This window comes from Leptopilina boulardi, unplaced genomic scaffold (genome assembly GCF_019393585.1).
Source record: "Leptopilina boulardi isolate dan_hultmark-lab unplaced genomic scaffold, ZJU_Lbou_2.1 LbouV2_60, whole genome shotgun sequence".
NCBI classification, from domain to species: Eukaryota; Metazoa; Arthropoda; class Insecta; order Hymenoptera; family Figitidae; genus Leptopilina; species Leptopilina boulardi.
The window spans coordinates 827,036-846,801 of record NW_026138006.1 but is presented as its reverse complement, the minus strand read 5'-3'; the positions used below and the strand labels follow the sequence as shown (position 1 = coordinate 846,801).

The 19,766-nt window shown below is 24.7% G+C and overlaps 2 protein-coding genes across 8 annotated transcripts in view; one reads left to right on the top strand and one right to left on the bottom strand.

Moving 5' to 3' along the window:
* The window catches only part of LOC127290350 (rhodopsin-like), a 699,229-nt gene that overhangs the window by 126,612 nt on the left and 552,851 nt on the right, over window positions 1-19,766 (bottom strand). The window lies entirely within an intron of this gene.
* On the top strand, window positions 12,262-19,117 carry LOC127290349 (uncharacterized). Of its 2 annotated transcripts, none has more exons than XM_051318851.1 (6): window positions 12,262-12,457; window positions 16,512-17,963; window positions 18,055-18,121; window positions 18,211-18,591; window positions 18,688-18,835; window positions 19,005-19,117. In XM_051318851.1, the coding sequence occupies exons 2-4, from the start codon at window positions 16,512-16,514 to the stop codon at window positions 18,489-18,491; spliced, it is 1,800 nt and encodes a 599-aa protein (XP_051174808.1). In that variant the 5' UTR covers window positions 12,262-12,457; the 3' UTR covers window positions 18,492-18,591; window positions 18,688-18,835; window positions 19,005-19,117. The 2 variants fall into 2 exon arrangements, with proteins under 2 accessions (XP_051174808.1, XP_051174807.1); XM_051318850.1 differs by lacking the exon at window positions 12,262-12,457 and adding an exon at window positions 14,112-16,261.

Here is a 19,766-nt window from a genome sequence, read left to right as displayed (position 1 = left end):
AAAGTTCAGATTAACATAAATTTTTTGGAAAAATCAAGAATTATGAGAATCGTTTCAATTCTAAATATTCTAAAAAGTTTTCAACAATGAGTTTACTTGAACTACAAAAAAATCAAATAATTTAGGTTATGATTTATCAATTAAAGTTCAGATTAACCTAAATTTTTTGGAAAAATCAAGAATTGATGGAATCATTTTATATCAGAATATTTTTAAACATTTTTAACAATGAGTTTATTTGAACTCCAAAAAAATCAAATAATTTAGGTTAGGCTTTATCAATTAAAGTTCAGATTAACCTAAATTTTTTGGAAAAATCAATAATTGGGGGAATCGTTTCAATTCTAAATATTTCAAAAAATTTTCAACATTGAGTTTACATGAACTCCAAAAAAATCACATAATATAGGTCAAGATTTATCAATTAAAGTTCAGATTAACCTAAATTTTTTGGAAAAATCAAGAATTGATGGAAACAATTTTAATCAGAATATTTTCAAAAATTTTTAACAATGTGTTTACTTGAACTCCAAAAAAAATCAAAAAAATTAAGTTATGATTTATCAATTAAAGTTCAGATTAACCTAAATTTTTTGGAAAAATCAATAATTGTGGGAATCGTTTCAATTCTAAATATTTTAAAAAATTTTCAACAATGAGTTTACTTGAACTCCAAAAAAATCACATAATTTAGGTCAAGATTTATCAATTATAGTTCAGATTAACCTAAATTTTTTTGGTAAATCAAGAATTGGGGGACTCATTTCAATTCTGAATATTTTCAAAAAATTTTAACAATGAGTTTACATGAACTCCAAAAAAATCACATAATATAGGTCATGATTTATCAATTAAAGTTCAGATTAACCTAAATTTTTTGGAAAAATCAAGAATTGATGGAATTATTTCAATTCTGAATATTTTCAAAAGTTTTCAACAATGAGTTTATTTGAACTCCAAAAAAATCAAATAATTTAGGTTAGGCTTTATCAATTAAAGTTCAGATTAACCTAAATTTTTTGGAAAAATCAAGAATTGATGGAATCAATTTTAATCAGAATATTTTCAAAAATTTTTAACAATGAGTTTACTTGAACTCCAAAAAATTCAAAAAATTAAGTTATGATTTATCAATTAAAGTTCAGATTAACCTAAATTTTTTGGAAAAATCAATAATTGGGAGAATCGTTTCAATTCTAAAAAGTTCAAAAAATTTTCAACAATGAGTTTACTTGAACTCCAAAAAAATCAAATAATTTAGGTCAAGATTTATCAATTATAGTTCAGATTAACCTAAATTTTTTTGGTAAATCAAGAATTGGGGGACTCATTTCAATTCTGAATATTTTCAAAAAATTTTAACAATGAGTTTACATGAACTCCAAAAAAATCACATAATATAGGTCAAGATTTACCAATTAAAGTTCAAATAATGTAAATTGTTTAGAAAAATCAAGAATTGGAAAAATCATTACAATTCTGAATATTTTCAAAAAATCTTATCAATGAGTTTATTTGAACTCCAAAAAAATCAAATATATCAGGTGTAGATTTATCAATTAAAGTTCAGATTAACATAAATTTATTTGGTAAATCAAGAATTGGGGGACTCATTTCAATTCTGAATATTTTCAAAAAATTTTCAACAATGAGTTTACTTGAACTCCAAAAAAATTACATAATATAGGTCAAGATTTATCAATTATACTTCAGATTAACCTAAATTTTTTTGGTAAATCAAAAATTAGGGGAATCATTTCAATTCTGAATATTTTCAAAAAATTTTAACAATGAGTTTACTTGAACTCCAAAAAAATCAAATAATGTAGGTTATGATTTATCAATTAAAGTTCAGATTAACCCAAATTTTTTGGAAAAATCAAGAATTGATGGAATCATTTTAAATCAGAATATTTTCAAAAATTTTTAACAATGAGTTTATTTAAACTCCAAAAAAATCAAATAATTTAGGTTAGGCTTTATCAATTAAAGTTCAGATTAACCTAAATTTTTTGGAAAAATCAATAATTGGGGGAATCATTTCAATTCTGAATATTTTCAAAAAATTTTAACAATGAGTTTACTTGAACTCCAAAAAAATCAAAAAAATTAGGTCAAGATTTATCAATTAAAGTTCAAATAACGTAAATTGTTTAGAAAAATCAAGAATTGGAAAAATCATTACAATTCTGAATATTTTCAAAAAATCTTATCAATGAGTTAATTTTTTTTAATCTAAAAAAAAATCAAATATATCAGGTCTAGATTTATCAATTAAAGTTCAGATTAACATAAATTTATTTGGTAAATCAAGAACTGGGGGAATTATTTCAATTCTGAATATTTTCAAAAAATTTTAACAATGAGTTTACTTGAACTCCAAAAAAATCAAAAAAATTAAGTTATGATTTATCAATTAAAGTTCAGATTAACCTAAATTTTTTTGGTAAATCAAGAATTGGGGGACTCATTTCAATTCTGAATATTTTCAAAAAATTTTAACAATGAGTTTACATGAACTCCAAAAAAATCACATAATATAGGTCAAGATTTATCAATTAAAGTTCAAATAATGTAAATTGTTTAGAAAAATCAAGAATTGGAAAAATCATTACAATTCTGAATATTTTCAAAAAATCTTATCAATGAGTTTATTTGAACTCCAAAAAAATCAAATATATCAGGTGTAGATTTATCAATTAAAGTTCAGATTAACATAAATTTATTTGGTAAATCAAGAATTGGGGGAATCATTTCAATTCTGAATATTTTCAAAAAATTTTAACAATGATTTTACTTGAACTCGAAAAAAATCAAAAAAATTAAGTTATGATTTATCAAATAAAGTTCAGATTAACCTACATTTTTTGGAAAAATCAATAATTGGGGGAATCGTTTCAATTCTGAATATTTTCAAAAAATCTTATCAATGAGTTTATTTGAACTCCAAAAAAATCAAATATATCAGCTGTAGATTTATCAATTAATGTTCAGATTAACATAAATTTATTTGGTAAATCAAGAATTGGGGGAATCATTTCAATTCTGAATATTTTCAAAAAATTTTAACAATGAGTTTACTTGAACTCCAAAAAAATCAAAGAAATTAATTTATGATTTATCAATTAAAGTTCAGATTAACCTAAATTTTTTGGAAAAATCAATAATTGGGGGAATCGTTTCAATTCTAAATATTTCAAAAAATTTTCAACAATGAGTTTACTTGAACTCCAAAAAAATCACATAATTTAGGTCAAGATTTATCAATTATAGTTCAGATTAACCTAAATTTTTTTGGTAAATCAAGAATTGGGGGAATCATTTCAATTCTGAATATTTTCAAAAAATTTTAACAAAGAGTTTACTTGAACTCCAAAAAAATCAAATAATGTAGGTTATGATTTATTATTTAAAGTTCAGATTAACCTAAATTTTTTGGAAAAATCAAGAATTGATGGAATCATTTTAAATCAGAATATTTTCAAAAATTTTTAACAATGAGTTTATTTGAACTCCAAAAAAATCAAATAATTTAGGTTAGGCTTTATCAATTAAAGTTCAGATTAACCTAAATTTTTTGGAAAAATCAATAATTGGGGGAATCGTTTCAATTCTAAATATTTCAAAAAATTTTCAACATTGAGTTTACATGAACTCCAAAAAAATCACATAATATAGGTCAAGATATATTAATTAAAGTTCAGATTAACCTAAATTTTTTGGAAAAATCAAGATTTGATGGAATCATTTTAAATCAGAATATTTTCAAAAATTTTTAACAATGAGTTTACTTGAACTCCAAAAAAATCACATAATTTAGGTCAAGATTTATTAATTAAAGTTCAGATTAACCTAAATTTTTTGGAAAAATCAAGAATTGATGGAATCATTTTAAATCAGAATATTTTCAAAAATTTTTAACAATGTGTTTATTTGAACTCAAAAAAAAATAAAATAATTTAGGTTAGGCTTTATCAATTAAAGTTCAGATTAACCTAAATTTTTTGGAAAAATCAATAATTGGGGGAATCGTTTCAATTCTAAATATTTCAAAAAATTTTCAACATTCCCTGTTGAAAATTCCTATGTGAGAACACATATGGGATCCCATCCAGGATCTCTTGTGAGTTCTTATGTGGGTTCCCATACAGGTTCACACATAAGATCCTGTATGAAAAGGTTCCTGGGATGAACTTGCGTGAGATCAAGCGCACGATCTTATGTCTCTGTAAAAGCAATAACACAGGATCCCATGAGGTTTCCTGTGTAGGTTCCTATATGAACAACACGATAAATAGGAACACACATGGGATCTTATCCGAGATCTTGTATGAGTTCTTACATAGGTTCTCACATAGGTTCTCACATATAAGAAGATTAATAGCAGCTTAATAAGATTTGATATAAAATCTTATTAAGCTGCTATTAATCTTCTTATATGTGAGAACCTATGTAAGAACTCATACAAGATCTCGGATAAGATCCCATGTGTGTTCCTATTTATCGTGTTGTTCATATAGGAACCTACACAGGAAACCTCATGGGATCCTGTGTTATTGCTTTTACAGAGACATAAGATCGTGCGCTTGATCTCACGCAAGTTCATCCCAGGAACCTTTTCATACAGGATCTTATGTGTGAACCTGTATGGGAACCCACATAAGAACTCACAAGAGATCCTGGATGGGATCCCATATGTGTTCTCACATAGGAATTTTCAACAGGGTTGAGTTTACATGAATTCCAAAAAAATCACATAATATAGGTCAAGATTTATCAATTATAGTTCAGATTAACCTAAATTTTTTTGGTAAATCAAGAATTGGGGGAATCATTCCAATTCTGAATATTTTCAAAAAATTTTAACAATGAGTTTACTTGAACTCCAAAAAAATAAAAAAAATTAGGTCAAGATTTATCAATTAAAGTTCAGATAACCTAAATTTTTTAGAAAAATTAAGAATTGGAAAAATCATTACAATTCTGAATATTTTCAAAAATTTTTATCAATGAGTTTAATTGAACTCCAAAAAAATCAAATATATCAGGTCTAGATTTATCAATTAATGTTCAGATTAACATAAATTTATTTGGTAAATCAAGAACTGGGGGAATCATTTCAATTCTGAATATTTTCAAAAAATTTGAACAATGAGTTTACTTGAACTCCAAAAAAATCAAAAAAATTAGGTTATGATTTGTCAATTAAAGTTCAGATTAACCTAAATTTTTTGGACAAATAAAGAATTAGGATAATTATTTCATTCTAAATATTTTAAAAAAATTTTCAACAATGTGTTTATTAAAACTCCAAAAAAATAAAATAAATTATGTCAAGATTTATCAACTAAAGTTCAGATTAACCTAAATTTTTTGGAAAAATCAAGAATTGATGGAATTATTTTAAATCAGAATATTTTCAAAAATTTTTAACAATGTGTTTATTTGAACTCAAAAAAAATAAAATAATTTAGGTTAGGCTTTATCAATTAAAGTTCAGATTAACCTAAATTTTTTGGAAAAATCAATAATTGGGGGAATCGTTTCAATTCTAAATATTTCAAAAAATTTTCAACATTGAGTTTACATGAATTCCAAAAAAATCACATAATATAGGTCAAGATTTATCAATTATAGTTCAGATAAACCAAAATTTTTTTCGTAAATCAAGAATTGGGGGAATCATTTCAATTCTGAATATTTTCAAAAAATTTTAACAATGAGTTTACTTGAACTCCAAAAAAATCAAAAAAATTAGGTCAAGATTTATCAATTAAAGTTCAAATAACGTAAATTGTTTAGAAAAATCAAGAATTGGAAAAATCATTACAATTCTGCATATTTTCAAAAAATCTTATCAATCAGTTTATTTGAACTCCAAAAAAATCAAATATATCAGGTGTAGATTTATCAATTAAAGTTCAGATTAACATAAATTTTTTGGGTAAATCAAGAATTGATGGAATTATTTCAATTCTGAATATATTCAAAAGTTTTAACAATGAGTTTACTTGAACTCCAAAAAAATCAAATAATGTAGGTTATGATTTCTTAATTAAAGTTCAGATTAACCTAAATTTTTTGGAAAAATCAAGAATTGATGGAATCATTTTAAATCAGAATATTTTCAAAAATTTTTAACAATGAGTTTATTTGAACTCCAAAAAAATCAAATAATTTAGGTTAGGCTTTATCAATTAAAGTTCAGATTAACCTAAATTTTTTGGAAAAATCAAGAATTGATGGAATCAATTTTAATCAGAATATTTTCAAAAATTTTTAACAATGAGTTTATTTGAACTCCAAAAAAATCAAAAAAATTAGGTCTATATTTATCAATTAAAGTTCAGATTAACCTAAATTTTTTGGAAAAATCAAGATTTGATGGAATCATTTTAAATCAGAATATTTTCAAAAATTTTTAACAATAAGTTTACTTGAACTCCAAAAAAATCACATAATTTAGGTCAAGATTTATCAATTAAAGTTCAGATTAACCTAAATTTTTTGGAAAAATCAAGAATTGATGGAATTATTTTAAATCAGAATATTTTCAAAAATTTTTAACAATGTGTTTATTTGAACTCAAAAAAAAATAAAATAATTTAGGTTAGGCTTTATCAATTAAAGTTTAGATTAACCTAAATTTTTTGGAAAAATCAATAATTGGGGGAATCGTTTCAATTCTAAATATTTCAAAAAATTTTCAACATTGAGTTTACATGAATTCCAAAAAAATCACATAATATAGGTCAAGATTTATCAATTATAGTTCAGATTAACCTAAATTTTTTTCGTAAATCAAGAATTAGGGGAATCATTTCAATTCTGAATATTTTCAAAAAATTTTAACAATGAGTTTACTTGAACTCCAAAAAAATAAAAAAAATTAGGTCAAGATTTATCAATTAAAGTTCAGATAACCTAAATTTTTTAGAAAAATTAAGAATTGGAAAAATCATTACAATTCTGAATATTTTCAAAAATTTTTATCAATGAGTTTAATTGAACTCCAAAAAAATCAAATATATCAGGTCTAGATTTATCAATTAATGTTCAGATTAACATAAATTTATTTGGTAAATCAAGAACTGGGGGAATCATTTCAATTCTGAATATTTTCAAAAAATTTGAACAATGAGTTTACTTGAACTCCAAAAAAATCAAAAAAATTAGGTTATGATTTGTCAATTAAAGTTCAGATTAACCTAAATTTTTTGGACAAATAAAGAATTAGGATAATTATTTCATTCTAAATATTTTAAAAAAATTTTCAACAATGTGTTTATTAAAACTCCAAAAAAATAAAATAAATTATGTCAAGATTTATCAACTAAAGTTCAGATTAACCTAAATTTTTTGGAAAAATCAAGAATTGATGGAATTATTTTAAATCAGAATATTTTCAAAAATTTTTAACAATGTGTTTATTTGAACTCAAAAAAAATAAAATAATTTAGGTTAGGCTTTATCAATTAAAGTTCAGATTAACCTAAATTTTTTGGAAAAATCAATAATTGGGGGAATCGTTTCAATTCTAAATATTTCAAAAAATTTTCAACATTGAGTTTACATGAATTCCAAAAAAATCACATAATATAGGTCAAGATTTATCAATTATAGTTCAGATAAACCAAAATTTTTTTCGTAAATCAAGAATTGGGGGAATCATTTCAATTCTGAATATTTTCAAAAAATTTTAACAATGAGTTTACTTGAACTCCAAAAAAATCAAAAAAATTAGGTCAAGATTTATCAATTAAAGTTCAAATAACGTAAATTGTTTAGAAAAATCAAGAATTGGAAAAATCATTACAATTCTGAATATTTTCAAAAAATCTTATCAATCAGTTTATTTGAACTCCAAAAAAATCAAATATATCAGGTGTAGATTTATCAATTAAAGTTCAGATTAACATAAATTTTTTTGGTAAATCAAGAATTGGGGGAATCATTTCAATTCTGAATATTTTCAAAAAATTTGAACAATGAGTTTACTTGAACTCCAAAAAAATCAAAAAAATTAGGTTATGATTTGTCAATTAAAGTTCAGATTAACCTAAATTTTTTGGACAAATAAAGAATTAGGATAATTATTTCATTCTAAATATTTTAAAAAAATTTTCAACAATGTGTTTATTAAAACTCCAAAAAAATAAAATAAATTATGTCAAGATTTATCAACTAAAGTTCAGATTAACCTTAATTTTTTGGAAAAATTAAGAATTTGAAGAATCATTTGAATTCTGAATATTTTCAAAAAATTTTATCAATGAGTTTATTTGAACTCCAAAAAAATCAAATATATCTGGTCTAGATTTATCAATTAAAGTTCAGATTAACATAAATTTTTTTGGTAAATCAAGAATTGGGGGAATCATTTCAATTCTGAATATTTTCAAAAAATTTGAACAATGAGTTTACTTGAACTCCAAAAAAATCAAAAAAATTAGGTTATGATTTGTCAATTAAAGTTCAGATTAACCTAAATTTTTTGGACAAATAAAGAATTAGGATAATTATTTCATTCTAAATATTTTAAAAAAATTTTCAACAATGTGTTTATTAAAACTCCAAAAAAATAAAATAAATTATGTCAAGATTTATCAACTAAAGTTCAGATTAACCTAAATTTTTTGGAAAAATTAAGAATTTGGGGAATCATTTCAATTCTGAATATTTTCAAAAAATTTTAACAATGAGTTTACTTGAACTCCAAAAAAATCAAAAAAATTAGGTCAAGATTTATCAATTAAAGTTCAAATAACGTAAATTGTTTAGAAAAATCAAGAATTGGAAAAATCATTACAATTCTGAATATTTTCAAAAAATTTTATTAATGAGTTTATTTGAACTCCAAAAAAATCAAATAAGTTAGGTCATGATTTATCAATTAAAGTTCAGATTAACCTAAATTTTTTGGAAAAATTAAGAATTGATGGAATTATTTCAATTCTTAATATTTTAAAAAGTTTTCAACATTGAGTTTACATGAACTCCAAAAAAATCACATAATATAGGTCAAGATTTATCAATTATAGTTCAGATTAACCTAAATTTTTTTGGTAAATCAAGAATTGGGGGAATCATTCCAATTCTGAATATTTTCAAAAAATTTTAACAATGAGTTTACTTGAACTCCAAAAAAATCACATAATTTAGGTCAAGATTTATCAATTAAAGTTCAGATTAACCTAAATTTTTTGGAAAAATCAAGAATTGATGGAATCATTTTAAATCAGAATATTTTCAAAAATTTTTAACAATGAGTTTATTTGAACTCAAAAAAAAATAAAATAATTTAGGTTAGGCTTTATCAATTAAAGTTCAGATTAACCTAAATTTTTTGGAAAAATCAATAATTGGGGGAATCGTTTCAATTCTAAATATTTCAAAAAATTTTCAACATTGAGTTTACATGAATTCCAAAAAAATCACATAATATAGGTCAAGATTTATCAATTATAGTTCAGATTAACCTAAATTTTTTTCGTAAATCAAGAATTGGGGGAATCATTTCAATTCTGAATATTTTCAAAAAATTTGAACAATGAGTTTACTTGAACTCCAAAAAAATCAAAAAAATTAGGTTATGATTTGTCAATTAAAGTTCAGATTAACCTAAATTTTTTGGACAAATAAAGAATTAGGATAATTATTTCATTCTAAATATTTTAAAAAATTTTTCAATAATGTGTTTATTAAAACTCCAAAAAAATAAAATAAATTATGTCAAGATGTATCAACTAAAGTTCAGATTAACCTAAATTTTTTGGAAAAATTAAGAATTTGGGGAATCATTTGAATTCTGAATATTTTCAAAAAATTATATCAATGAGTTTATTTGAACTCCAAAAAAATCAAATATATCTGGTCTAGATTTATCAATTATAGTTCAGATTAACCTAAATTTTTTTGGTAAATCAAGAATTGGGGGAATCATTTCAATTCTGAATATTTTCAAAAAATTTTAACACTGAGTTTACTTGAACTCCAAAAAAATATTTTCAAAAAATTTTAACAATGAGTTTACTTGAACTCCAAAAAAATCAAAAAAATTAGGTCAAGATTTATCAATTAAAGTTCAAATAACGTAAATTGTTTAGAAAAATCAAGAATGGGAAAAATCATTACAATTCTGAATATTTTCAAAAAATTTTATCAATGAGTTTATTTGAACTCCAAAAAAATCAAATAAGTTAGGTCATGATTTATCAATTAAATTTCAGATTAACCTAAATTTTTTGGAAAAATCAAGAATTGATGGAATTATTTCAATTCTGAATATTTTCAAAAGTTTTAACAATGTGTTTACTTAAACTCCAAAAAAATAAAATAATGTAGGTTATGATTTATCAATTAAAGTTCAAATTAACCTAAATTTTTTGGTAAATCAAGAATTGGGGGAATCATTTCAATTCTGAATATTTTCAAAAAATTTTAACAATGAGTTTACTTGAACTCCAAAAAAATCACATAATTTAGGTCAAGATTTATCAATTATAGTTCAGATTAACCTAAATTTTTTTGGTAAATCAAGAATTGGGGGACTCATTTCAATTCTGAATATTTTCAAAAAATTTGAACAATGAGTTTACTTGAACTCCAAAAAAATCAAATAATGTAGGTTATGATTTATCAATTAAAGTTCAGATTAACCTAAATTTTTTGGACAAATAAAGAATTAGGATAATTATTTCATTCTAAATATTTTAAAAAAATTTTCAATAATGTGTTTATTAAAACTCCAAAAAAATAAAATAAATTATGTCAAGATGTATCAACTAAAGTTCAGATTAACCTAAATTTTTTGGAAAAATTAAGAATTTGGGGAATCATTTGAATTCTGAATATTTTCAAAAAATTTTATCAATGAGTTTATTTGAACTCCAAAAAAATCAAATATATCTGGTCTAGATTTATCAATTATAGTTCAGATTAACCTAAATTTTTTTGGTAAATCAAGAATTGGGGGAATCATTTCAATTCTGAATATTTTCAAAAAATTTTAACAATGAGTTTACTTGAACTCCAAAAAAATCAAAAAAATTAGGTCAAGATTTATCAATTAAAGTTCAAATTAAGCTAAATTTTTTGGAAAAATCAATAATTAGGGGAATAGTTTCAATTCTAAATATTTCAAAAAATTTTCAACAATGAGTTTACTTGAACTCCAAAAAAATCACATAATTTAGGTCAAGATTTATCAATTATAGTTCAGATTACCCTAAATTTTTTTGGTAAATCAGGGATTGGGGGAATCATTTCAATTCTGAATATTTTCAAAAATTTTTAACAATGAGTTTATTTGAACTCCAAAAAAATCAAATAATTTAGGTTAGGCTTTATCAATTAAAGTTCAGATTAACCTAAATTTTTTGGAAATATCAATAATTGGGGGAATCGTTTCAATTCTAAATATTTCAAAAAATTTTCAACATTGAGTTTACATGAACTCCAAAAAAATCACATAATATAGGTCAAGATTTATCAATTAAAGTTCAGATTAACCTAAATTTTTTGGAAAAATCAAGAATTGATGGAATCAATTTTAATCAGAATATTTTTAAAAAATTTTAACAATGAGTTTACTTGAACTCCAAAAAAATCAAAAAAATTAGGTCAAGATTTATCAATTAAAGTTCAAATAACGTAAATTGTTTAGAAAAATCAAGAATTGGAAAAATCATTACAATTCTGAATATTTTCAAAAAATTTTATCAATGAGTTTATTTGAACTCCAAAAAAATCAAATAAGTTAGGTCATGATTTATCAATTAAAGTTCAGATTAACCTAAATTTTTTGGAAAAATCAAGAATTGATGGAATTATTTCAATTCTGAATATTTTCAAAAGTTTTAACAATGTGTTTACTTAAACTCCAAAAAAATTAAATAATGTAGGTTATGATTTATCAATTAAAGTTCAGATTAACCTAAATTTTTTGGAAAAATCAAGAATTGATGGAATCATTTTTAATCAGAATATTTTCAAAAATTTTTAACAATGAGTTTATTTGAACTCCAAAAAAATCAAATAATTTAGGTTAGGCTTTATCATTTAAAGTTCAGATTAACCTAAATTTTTTGGAAAAATCAATAATTGGGGAATCGTTTCAATTCTAAATATTTCAAAAAATTTTCAACATTGAGTTTACATGAACTCCAAAAAAATCACATAATATACACTGTAAAAAAAGTCCATAAATTAAAACATTCGTCATGTAATTTTAAACATCAATATTATTGGTTGGACGTAGTATATTTACTACAAGGGTTGTGTCGAAGATGCGTTCGCGCATGCTCAAAATGTTCAACTGGAAAGAAGGTACGCAGCCATTTTATTCCTTTGTGATACGCTTTGCTGAGCACGCACTTGGTTTTTTTATTTTTCAAATATATAATTTTATTCAGATGAAGTGTTGTGGAGGTTTTTACAAATAGAATAGGATTTTAAAGTAAGTGAATTTATTAATCTTTGAGTAAGTTAAGCCCCTTTTTTACATTTTCTACCGCCTATTCAAGAACCAAACGGACGCTCAAGCCGGCAATTATGTTTTATTATAAAGTAAAATTTATTTCAACTTTCAAAGTACAATATGGTCATAAATCAGACCTTAATAATTTTAAGAACAAAGACAATTGCAATATTTTAAAAAATGTTCTCTTCAATGTGTATATTAAAGTAGAATAAATGAAATTTCTCAAAATTTTTTATGAATTATTGTGGTTAATAAAAAATTCACGTTCATTAAATATCTAATAGTACTAAATAATGAAAAAAATTATTAATTATTATTAATTGCCTAAAAGTCGATTTGAGACCTGTTTTTTTATGAATAAAATAAACTTTAAATTATGTAAACCGTTTGATAGTGTTCTCGTTTTCGATGAAATCAATTTCCAAAAATGAATTATAATTTTTTTTCAGAAGTTTGAAGAAACCTTAGTTTCATTAAATACTATTTTTCAATTAGAAATAAATTATATTTGTATATGAAAAAGTTGTCTCGGAAATCATAACAGTTATAGTAAACCTAAAAAATCATGAGCTAAAAGTTTTGAACGTTCATATGAACGAAATTTTTTTTTGCAACTTCTTTAAGTACGAATTTTATTACAAAATATTGTTTAAAATATCTAAAAAGAAGTTATTAATTTAATAATTGTTTAATTTACTGTTTTATTTTACATGGTCATCATAATTTTTAATAATTTATAGATTGAAAAAAATATTTCGTTCATATGAACGTTCAGAACTTTCGGCTCATAAAAAATCTTAAATGAATAGAATGATTGGTTTTTAAAAAATAATAATAAAGATATGTATTGCAGTTAACAAACTGGAAATTAAATCGTCATGGAGGCTTTGTTCATCATGTTTTGGATATAATGACATATTTCTGGAATCCTTTTTCCCTTTTTCTAATTATCAATTCAATAAAAATAGCATATTTTCAATTTTTGAAATTTATTCAATATGATAAGTTGCAACTTTTGCTCATTACAATTTTCTAAAGTGTATCTTTATAATCAACATACTTTCCGCCATTCACAATTAAGAAATGCTGTCTTTGTTTGCAAAGTTAAAAATTGTAAAGCAGTATTCTTGAATTATATTAAATTTAGAAAGCACAACAATCTTATGCACAAAAAATTTTTATTTATTGAAAAAAATGCACAAACAGCAATTACTTGCAGGCAACATGGTTGTAATTTCACAGTTAAAAATAAGGATTATTTAAAAAAGCATATATTACAGCACTTTTCCTACGAAAATGAAGTGTTTTGTTCATTTCCTTCTTGTGAAAATTCTGGTAAAAAATTTTACAATGTAAATTCTTTTCTAATTCATTTTTATAGGTGGCATAAATTTGAGAAAAATTTTGAAGACAATATTACAGAAAACGAGAGTTTTACAGAATTTAATATTCAAATAAATGATTCTTCACTTACACCAATTACAGATGAATTATGTGACATTGTTACAGAAAACGAGAGTTCAACAGAATTTAATGTTGAAATAAATAATTCTACTCATACATCACTTACAGATGGATTATGTCATAGTGTTACAGAAAACGAAAGTTTAACTGAATTTAATGTTGAAATAAATGATTCTACACTTACATCAATTACAAATAAAACAAATGTTACCGAAATGTTCGGGAAATTGTATTTAATATTGTCAACTAAACACTGTGCTTCAGAATCTATTATTCAAACGTTTTTGCAAGGAATGTCTTCATCTTTGAATTGTTGTTTTATGAAATTTCATTCTTGCCTTGAAGAATCAAACATTCCTGCAGAATATAAAAGTAAAGTTTTAGAAATGTTGAAGGAAAGTTTTAGTGGTAATGCAGATGCTCATGATGAGTCTAGGGGTGTTCTTAGAAACTCATATAGTAGAAAAGTTTTTTACGAAAAAAATTTTAATTATATAAAACCAATTGAATTTGAATTTCCAAGCGACGAAGGTAAAAAATTTGTGTACCACTATGTACCAATTTTAAAAACGCTGGAAAAACTATTAAGAAATGAGCTTGTACGTAAATACTGCCTAAGTAATGAAATTCCAGTAAACGAAAAAGGTTTTTTCGATATTTCTGATGGAAGTATTGTACAAAATAATCCTTTCTTTAAAGATAATGCTCTTGAAATAATATTATTTCAAGATGCGTTCGAAATTTGTAACCCTTTAGGATCCGCCAAATCTAAATACAAAATTGTTGGGGTTTACATGACTTTAGGTAATTTGCCTTCTTATATGCGTTCCCAAGTAAACAGTATTAAACTTGTAGCGTTATGCAAAGAAAAATTGGTGAAACAATTTGGTTGGCATTTGTTTTTAAAAAATATCATTGAAGACTTAAAAATTCTAGAAACAAAAGGGATAAACTTTACACAATCAGGTATAAACTTTCACTTTAAAGGTAGCTTATTATTTATGCTAGGTGATGGTTTAGGGAGTCACGATATAGGAGGTTTCACTAAAAATTTCAGTAAATCGAAATACTTTTGTCGATTCTGTTTGATAACTAGAGGAGATTTGCTTTTAAATAATTATGGTATAAAAGAATTAAGAACGCCTGAAAATTATGAAAAGTCAGCTGAAGAAGCAGAAAAAAGTCGAAAAATTGTTCAAGGTATTTGGGAAAATTCGCCTTTAAATTCTTTAACAAATTTTAAAACATGCAAACCAGGATTGCCGCCTTGTGCAGCGCATGATATATATGAGGGAATTGCTCCTTATGACTTGCTTTTGGCTATTAAATATTTCATTCAACATCGCTGGTTTCATATTAATGCACTTAATTATAATTTGAGACGAGTTAATTTGTCGACCGACACTATGTCAGACAAAATTCCCTTTATCGATGTAAAAAAATTAAAAATAAGTGGTAGCGCAAGTGAAATCAGAAAATTACTCCTGATATTTCCTGTAGCTGTTTGTCATGCTGTTAAGGATGCAGAGGACCCAGTCTGGAGAATGGTATTAAAACTCAGAGAGATTTCTAGTTTTGCCTACGCTCCTGCTTTATCCTTTGGACAGTTAGCTCAATTTAAAGAAACTACAGAAGAATATATGCAGTTAAGAATAAAATGTTTTCCTCAAGTGAAGTTACGACCAAAACACCATTATGTTGAGCATTACTCAGACCTAAATAAAGTATTTGGACCACTGAAATATTCTTCAACATTGAGAAATGAAAGCAAACATAGATTCTTTAAAAATCACATAAAACATTCCCTTAATTTCAAGAATGTAACAAAATCATTAGCTGAAAAACATCAGATGAATGATTTATTACACAAATTTGAAGAACCACGCGTAATAATTGATGTTAGTGAAGAATTACCTTTTAATGTTTTTCAATTTTTAAATGATGTAATAGAAGATCATAATTTATTTGAAAACTCTGCAAGTAAAGTAACTTTTCGAGATATTCCTTATAAAAAAAATGACTGTGTGTGCATTGGTAAGAGTGTGTATGGAAATTTCCAAATTTGTAGAGTTAATCACATTTTAGTAGAGAAGAATTTAAATAATTTGTTCTTTATGGGTAAACAGTTCGAAGTTATTGAGAATGATGATTTAGGTGTACTAGAAATTATTCATAATGAATTGCAAAATTCTGTTCCACAAAAAATTTTTCCATTTTCTTCATTATTATCTCCCGATCCATTTCCAGAAATCATTATAAAAGCGATTCCTATTTTCTTACCGAAATATGCACCTTTTGATCCAGATTTATAAATGAGTAAGTTCTTCGTTGAATTTATTTATTTGCTTCTTATTCTTACATAACGTATGGACATTCACTATGTATCATAAGAAAATGTAAATCCGAGTGAATCGGAAATAGCTTTTCACATAAGAGTATACTTACAACACTCATGGACGGATACATAATTGTTCTTGTAAAAAAAAATTAAATTTTTTTATTAAATAAACTTTATAGACTTTATTTGTTAACATTGGATGTAACTAATAGCTTTTCTTCTTTTTAGATGCCGAAAGTGTTCAAGGTTTGGACGCACGATTGCCGTTCTAAAAAAGCAGTCGTCCTAACAAGTCTGGACAACCTTCTCAAAAAAGTTTTGATAAAGGCAAATGATAAATTACAAATTGCTGGTACATCTATCGTGGTAGCAAAAGATGGGACAGAGGTAGATGATGACGAAATTTTAGATGCGTTTCAAAATGATGGTGAAATATTCATGATCCTCCAAGAAAATGAGACGTGGAGTCCGATATCAGAGGAAGGAAAAGACGACAATTCGAAAATTACAGCTCCAGTTAACACCAATGATACTTCTAAACAGGATTCATTGCATTCGAGGCAGGAAACATCTGATTTTTCCGGACAACACGTTCAAGAAATCCGTGAAATTAATGATCCAGCAACAGAAAGGAAATTAATACAAGAGAGAATAATTCCTGATATTAATAATGACCCAATTTTACTAGAAGAAGGAGAAGAAGAAGAAGAACGAATAAATCATGCTGGCCCATCAACACCAGATTTCGAAAATTCATGTGATTCTGCAAATACGACCACGGAAAACGAGTGGATGGACTTCAAAATAGAATGGAGGAATATCAGCACAATCAAAATCGAAGAATGTGAAAAATTAATACGGAATATTAACGAAAACAAACTTACAGAAGGTGAAAAAGCTAAATCATTGACCAGACTAAGAACATATTTAATAAATGAAGTTGTTGAGCAAATGCGAAGCATTACCAAGGACATTCCAATGCAAGCTAGCAAGATAGCAGCAAAACAACTATTGGATAAATACCCACAGATTTTTGAGGATGTTAATCATAAAGGAGAAAGATTAGGAAATGGTTTCAGTTTAACTGCAAATAAAATTAAAAACAGAAAAAATCTTTTGAAGAGACCTTTCGAATATCCAACTTTGTCATCGACTCTTGGTATAAAAACTAAAAATTTAAGGAAGAGGCAAATGGCTGAAGCTGGTTGCATTAAATGGCAACCAGAGTTAAAACTAACCCCACAACAACTACTTGATAAAAAGTCATTTCTTTACACTTGGGCGAAAGAAATGCAAGGACAAGAAGTTGAAACAACTGAAGAATATAAAAATATGAGCAGCGAAGGAAAAAGGCAGAAAGCAGAAAAAGAATTTTTATTTACTTTCGCTAATCAAAGACATTTTTTAAATAATTTTGCCAGTCCACCAACAGCAACCGAAATTGCCAATAACTGGCCTATTTTATTGATGAAAGAATTTTTATTATGGCATTATAAATTATTAATGGGTCACTCTATTGATAAAATGTCTACAACTTTAAATGAGGTGAACGAAAAAATTTTTGCTTTTGGACATTTTAAGAACATCTCATCCAACAATGAAATGACCGACGAGGAACTTTTTCGCATTTTGGCGACATTTTTCAAAGAGGACCATGATCTTTTATTTAAAAAATTACCGGTAAATATAATTTTCATATATTTAAATTCTAAGCATTTACATTCATAAACAGTATAAGTTCTTTTAACATGATTAATATAATGTTTTCCAGGAAGTAGAATCCATTATCGATTTAAGTATTCCTAATGACGAACAATTTGCTTGGATTGTTCCAATAAGTAAGTATTATGTATTTTGAAATAATAAATTCACTTTTCTTTTTCTATTAGGATCCAAAGCAGAAATTAATAAATTATATTATTTTCAGACAATAATGACGGGTATTTATTCGGCATTCAGACAATCTTGGTTGATGAAAACTGTACTTTTCTGAAAGCGTTGGAATTACTGTTTGCATCGTTTTTTGTTTTCAATAAATCTTTCCCAAAAACTAATTCAATAACATTAGATTTTGTCCAAAGAATTGTAATGGGCATAGATCCACAAAAAGGAAATAAAGCCAAGGACTCGAATACATCGAGAAATAAAGTATTCAGTTTGACAAATAAACTGAATAACTTTAAAATTATAGAAAAAGTTACAGAATAATATTAAAAGGGATTTAAAATGGAAAAGTATTTGAAAAATTAATCAAATAACTCTTCATACTGCCTCAGAGAATAAGAAAAAAAAGAAATAAATGAACAAGGTATTTACATCAATTTATAATTACAATCAAATTACATCAATTTGTAATTATTTTATGAGTAAAAGTTTATAAGATAAAGTTTAAATTTTTTTCCAGATAAACTAAAAACCAGCTGAAGTAAAAAATGCAATTGATATTTGCACCTTAACTTAAATTTTATACGCCAACGGGAACAGCAGAAAATTTTTCAACAAATAAACAAATAGGCAAAAATTAATAGCAGCTTGAAATTCCACACATAAAGGTATTTACGCAAGCTTAAAATTATTTAATGTGTAATAGCATTTTAATTTCCATATTAAATTCAATTTTTCATTTAAATTCTATTTATTTTAATTTTAAATCCTATGTAATATTTTAAAAAGTTGTTTAATTATTCAAAATTAATTATTATAAATTTAAACTTGTTACAGAGAACCTGTTGGAATAAAAAATGATGAAACTACTTTTTCGTCGGAAAAAATTAAATTTCATGTATACAATGTTTTGAAAAAATAAATGAATATTAATAATATATTTACTGCTACTGTTAATTTACTGCTACTTTATTACTAATTATTAGCTTTTAATTATCACTAAATTTAATATACTTTTTATTCCTTAAAAATACATTTAAAAAAATATGTAATGTTTATTTACACAGAAAACATGAAAATATACACTTAAGAAGTATTATTACTCAATTTTTAGGTTAAATTACATGCATAAAAGAAAATTACATGCGGTATGTTTTTCAACAAAACGCCATCTATTTTACATTTGAGGTTGAAAATTACATGCAGGTTATGTATAAAAACAAGCCATTTGTAAAATCACACCGTTGCACATAGTGACCATATTTTCCTACGTTGGAAAGAGTAAATTTCAACCAATTTTTTTTACAGTGTAGGTCAAGATTTATCAATTATAGTTCAGATTAACCTAAATTTTTTTGGTAAATCAAGAATTGGGGGAATCATTTCAATTCTGAATATTTTCAAAAAATTTTAACAATGAGTTTACTTGAACTCCAAAAAAATCAAAAAAATTAGGTCAAGATTTATCAATTAATGTTCAAATAACGTAAATTGTTTAGAAAAATCAAGAATTGGAAAAATCATTACAATTCTGAATATTTTCAAAAAATCTTATCAATGAGTTTATTTGAACTCCAAAAAAATCAAATATATCAGGTG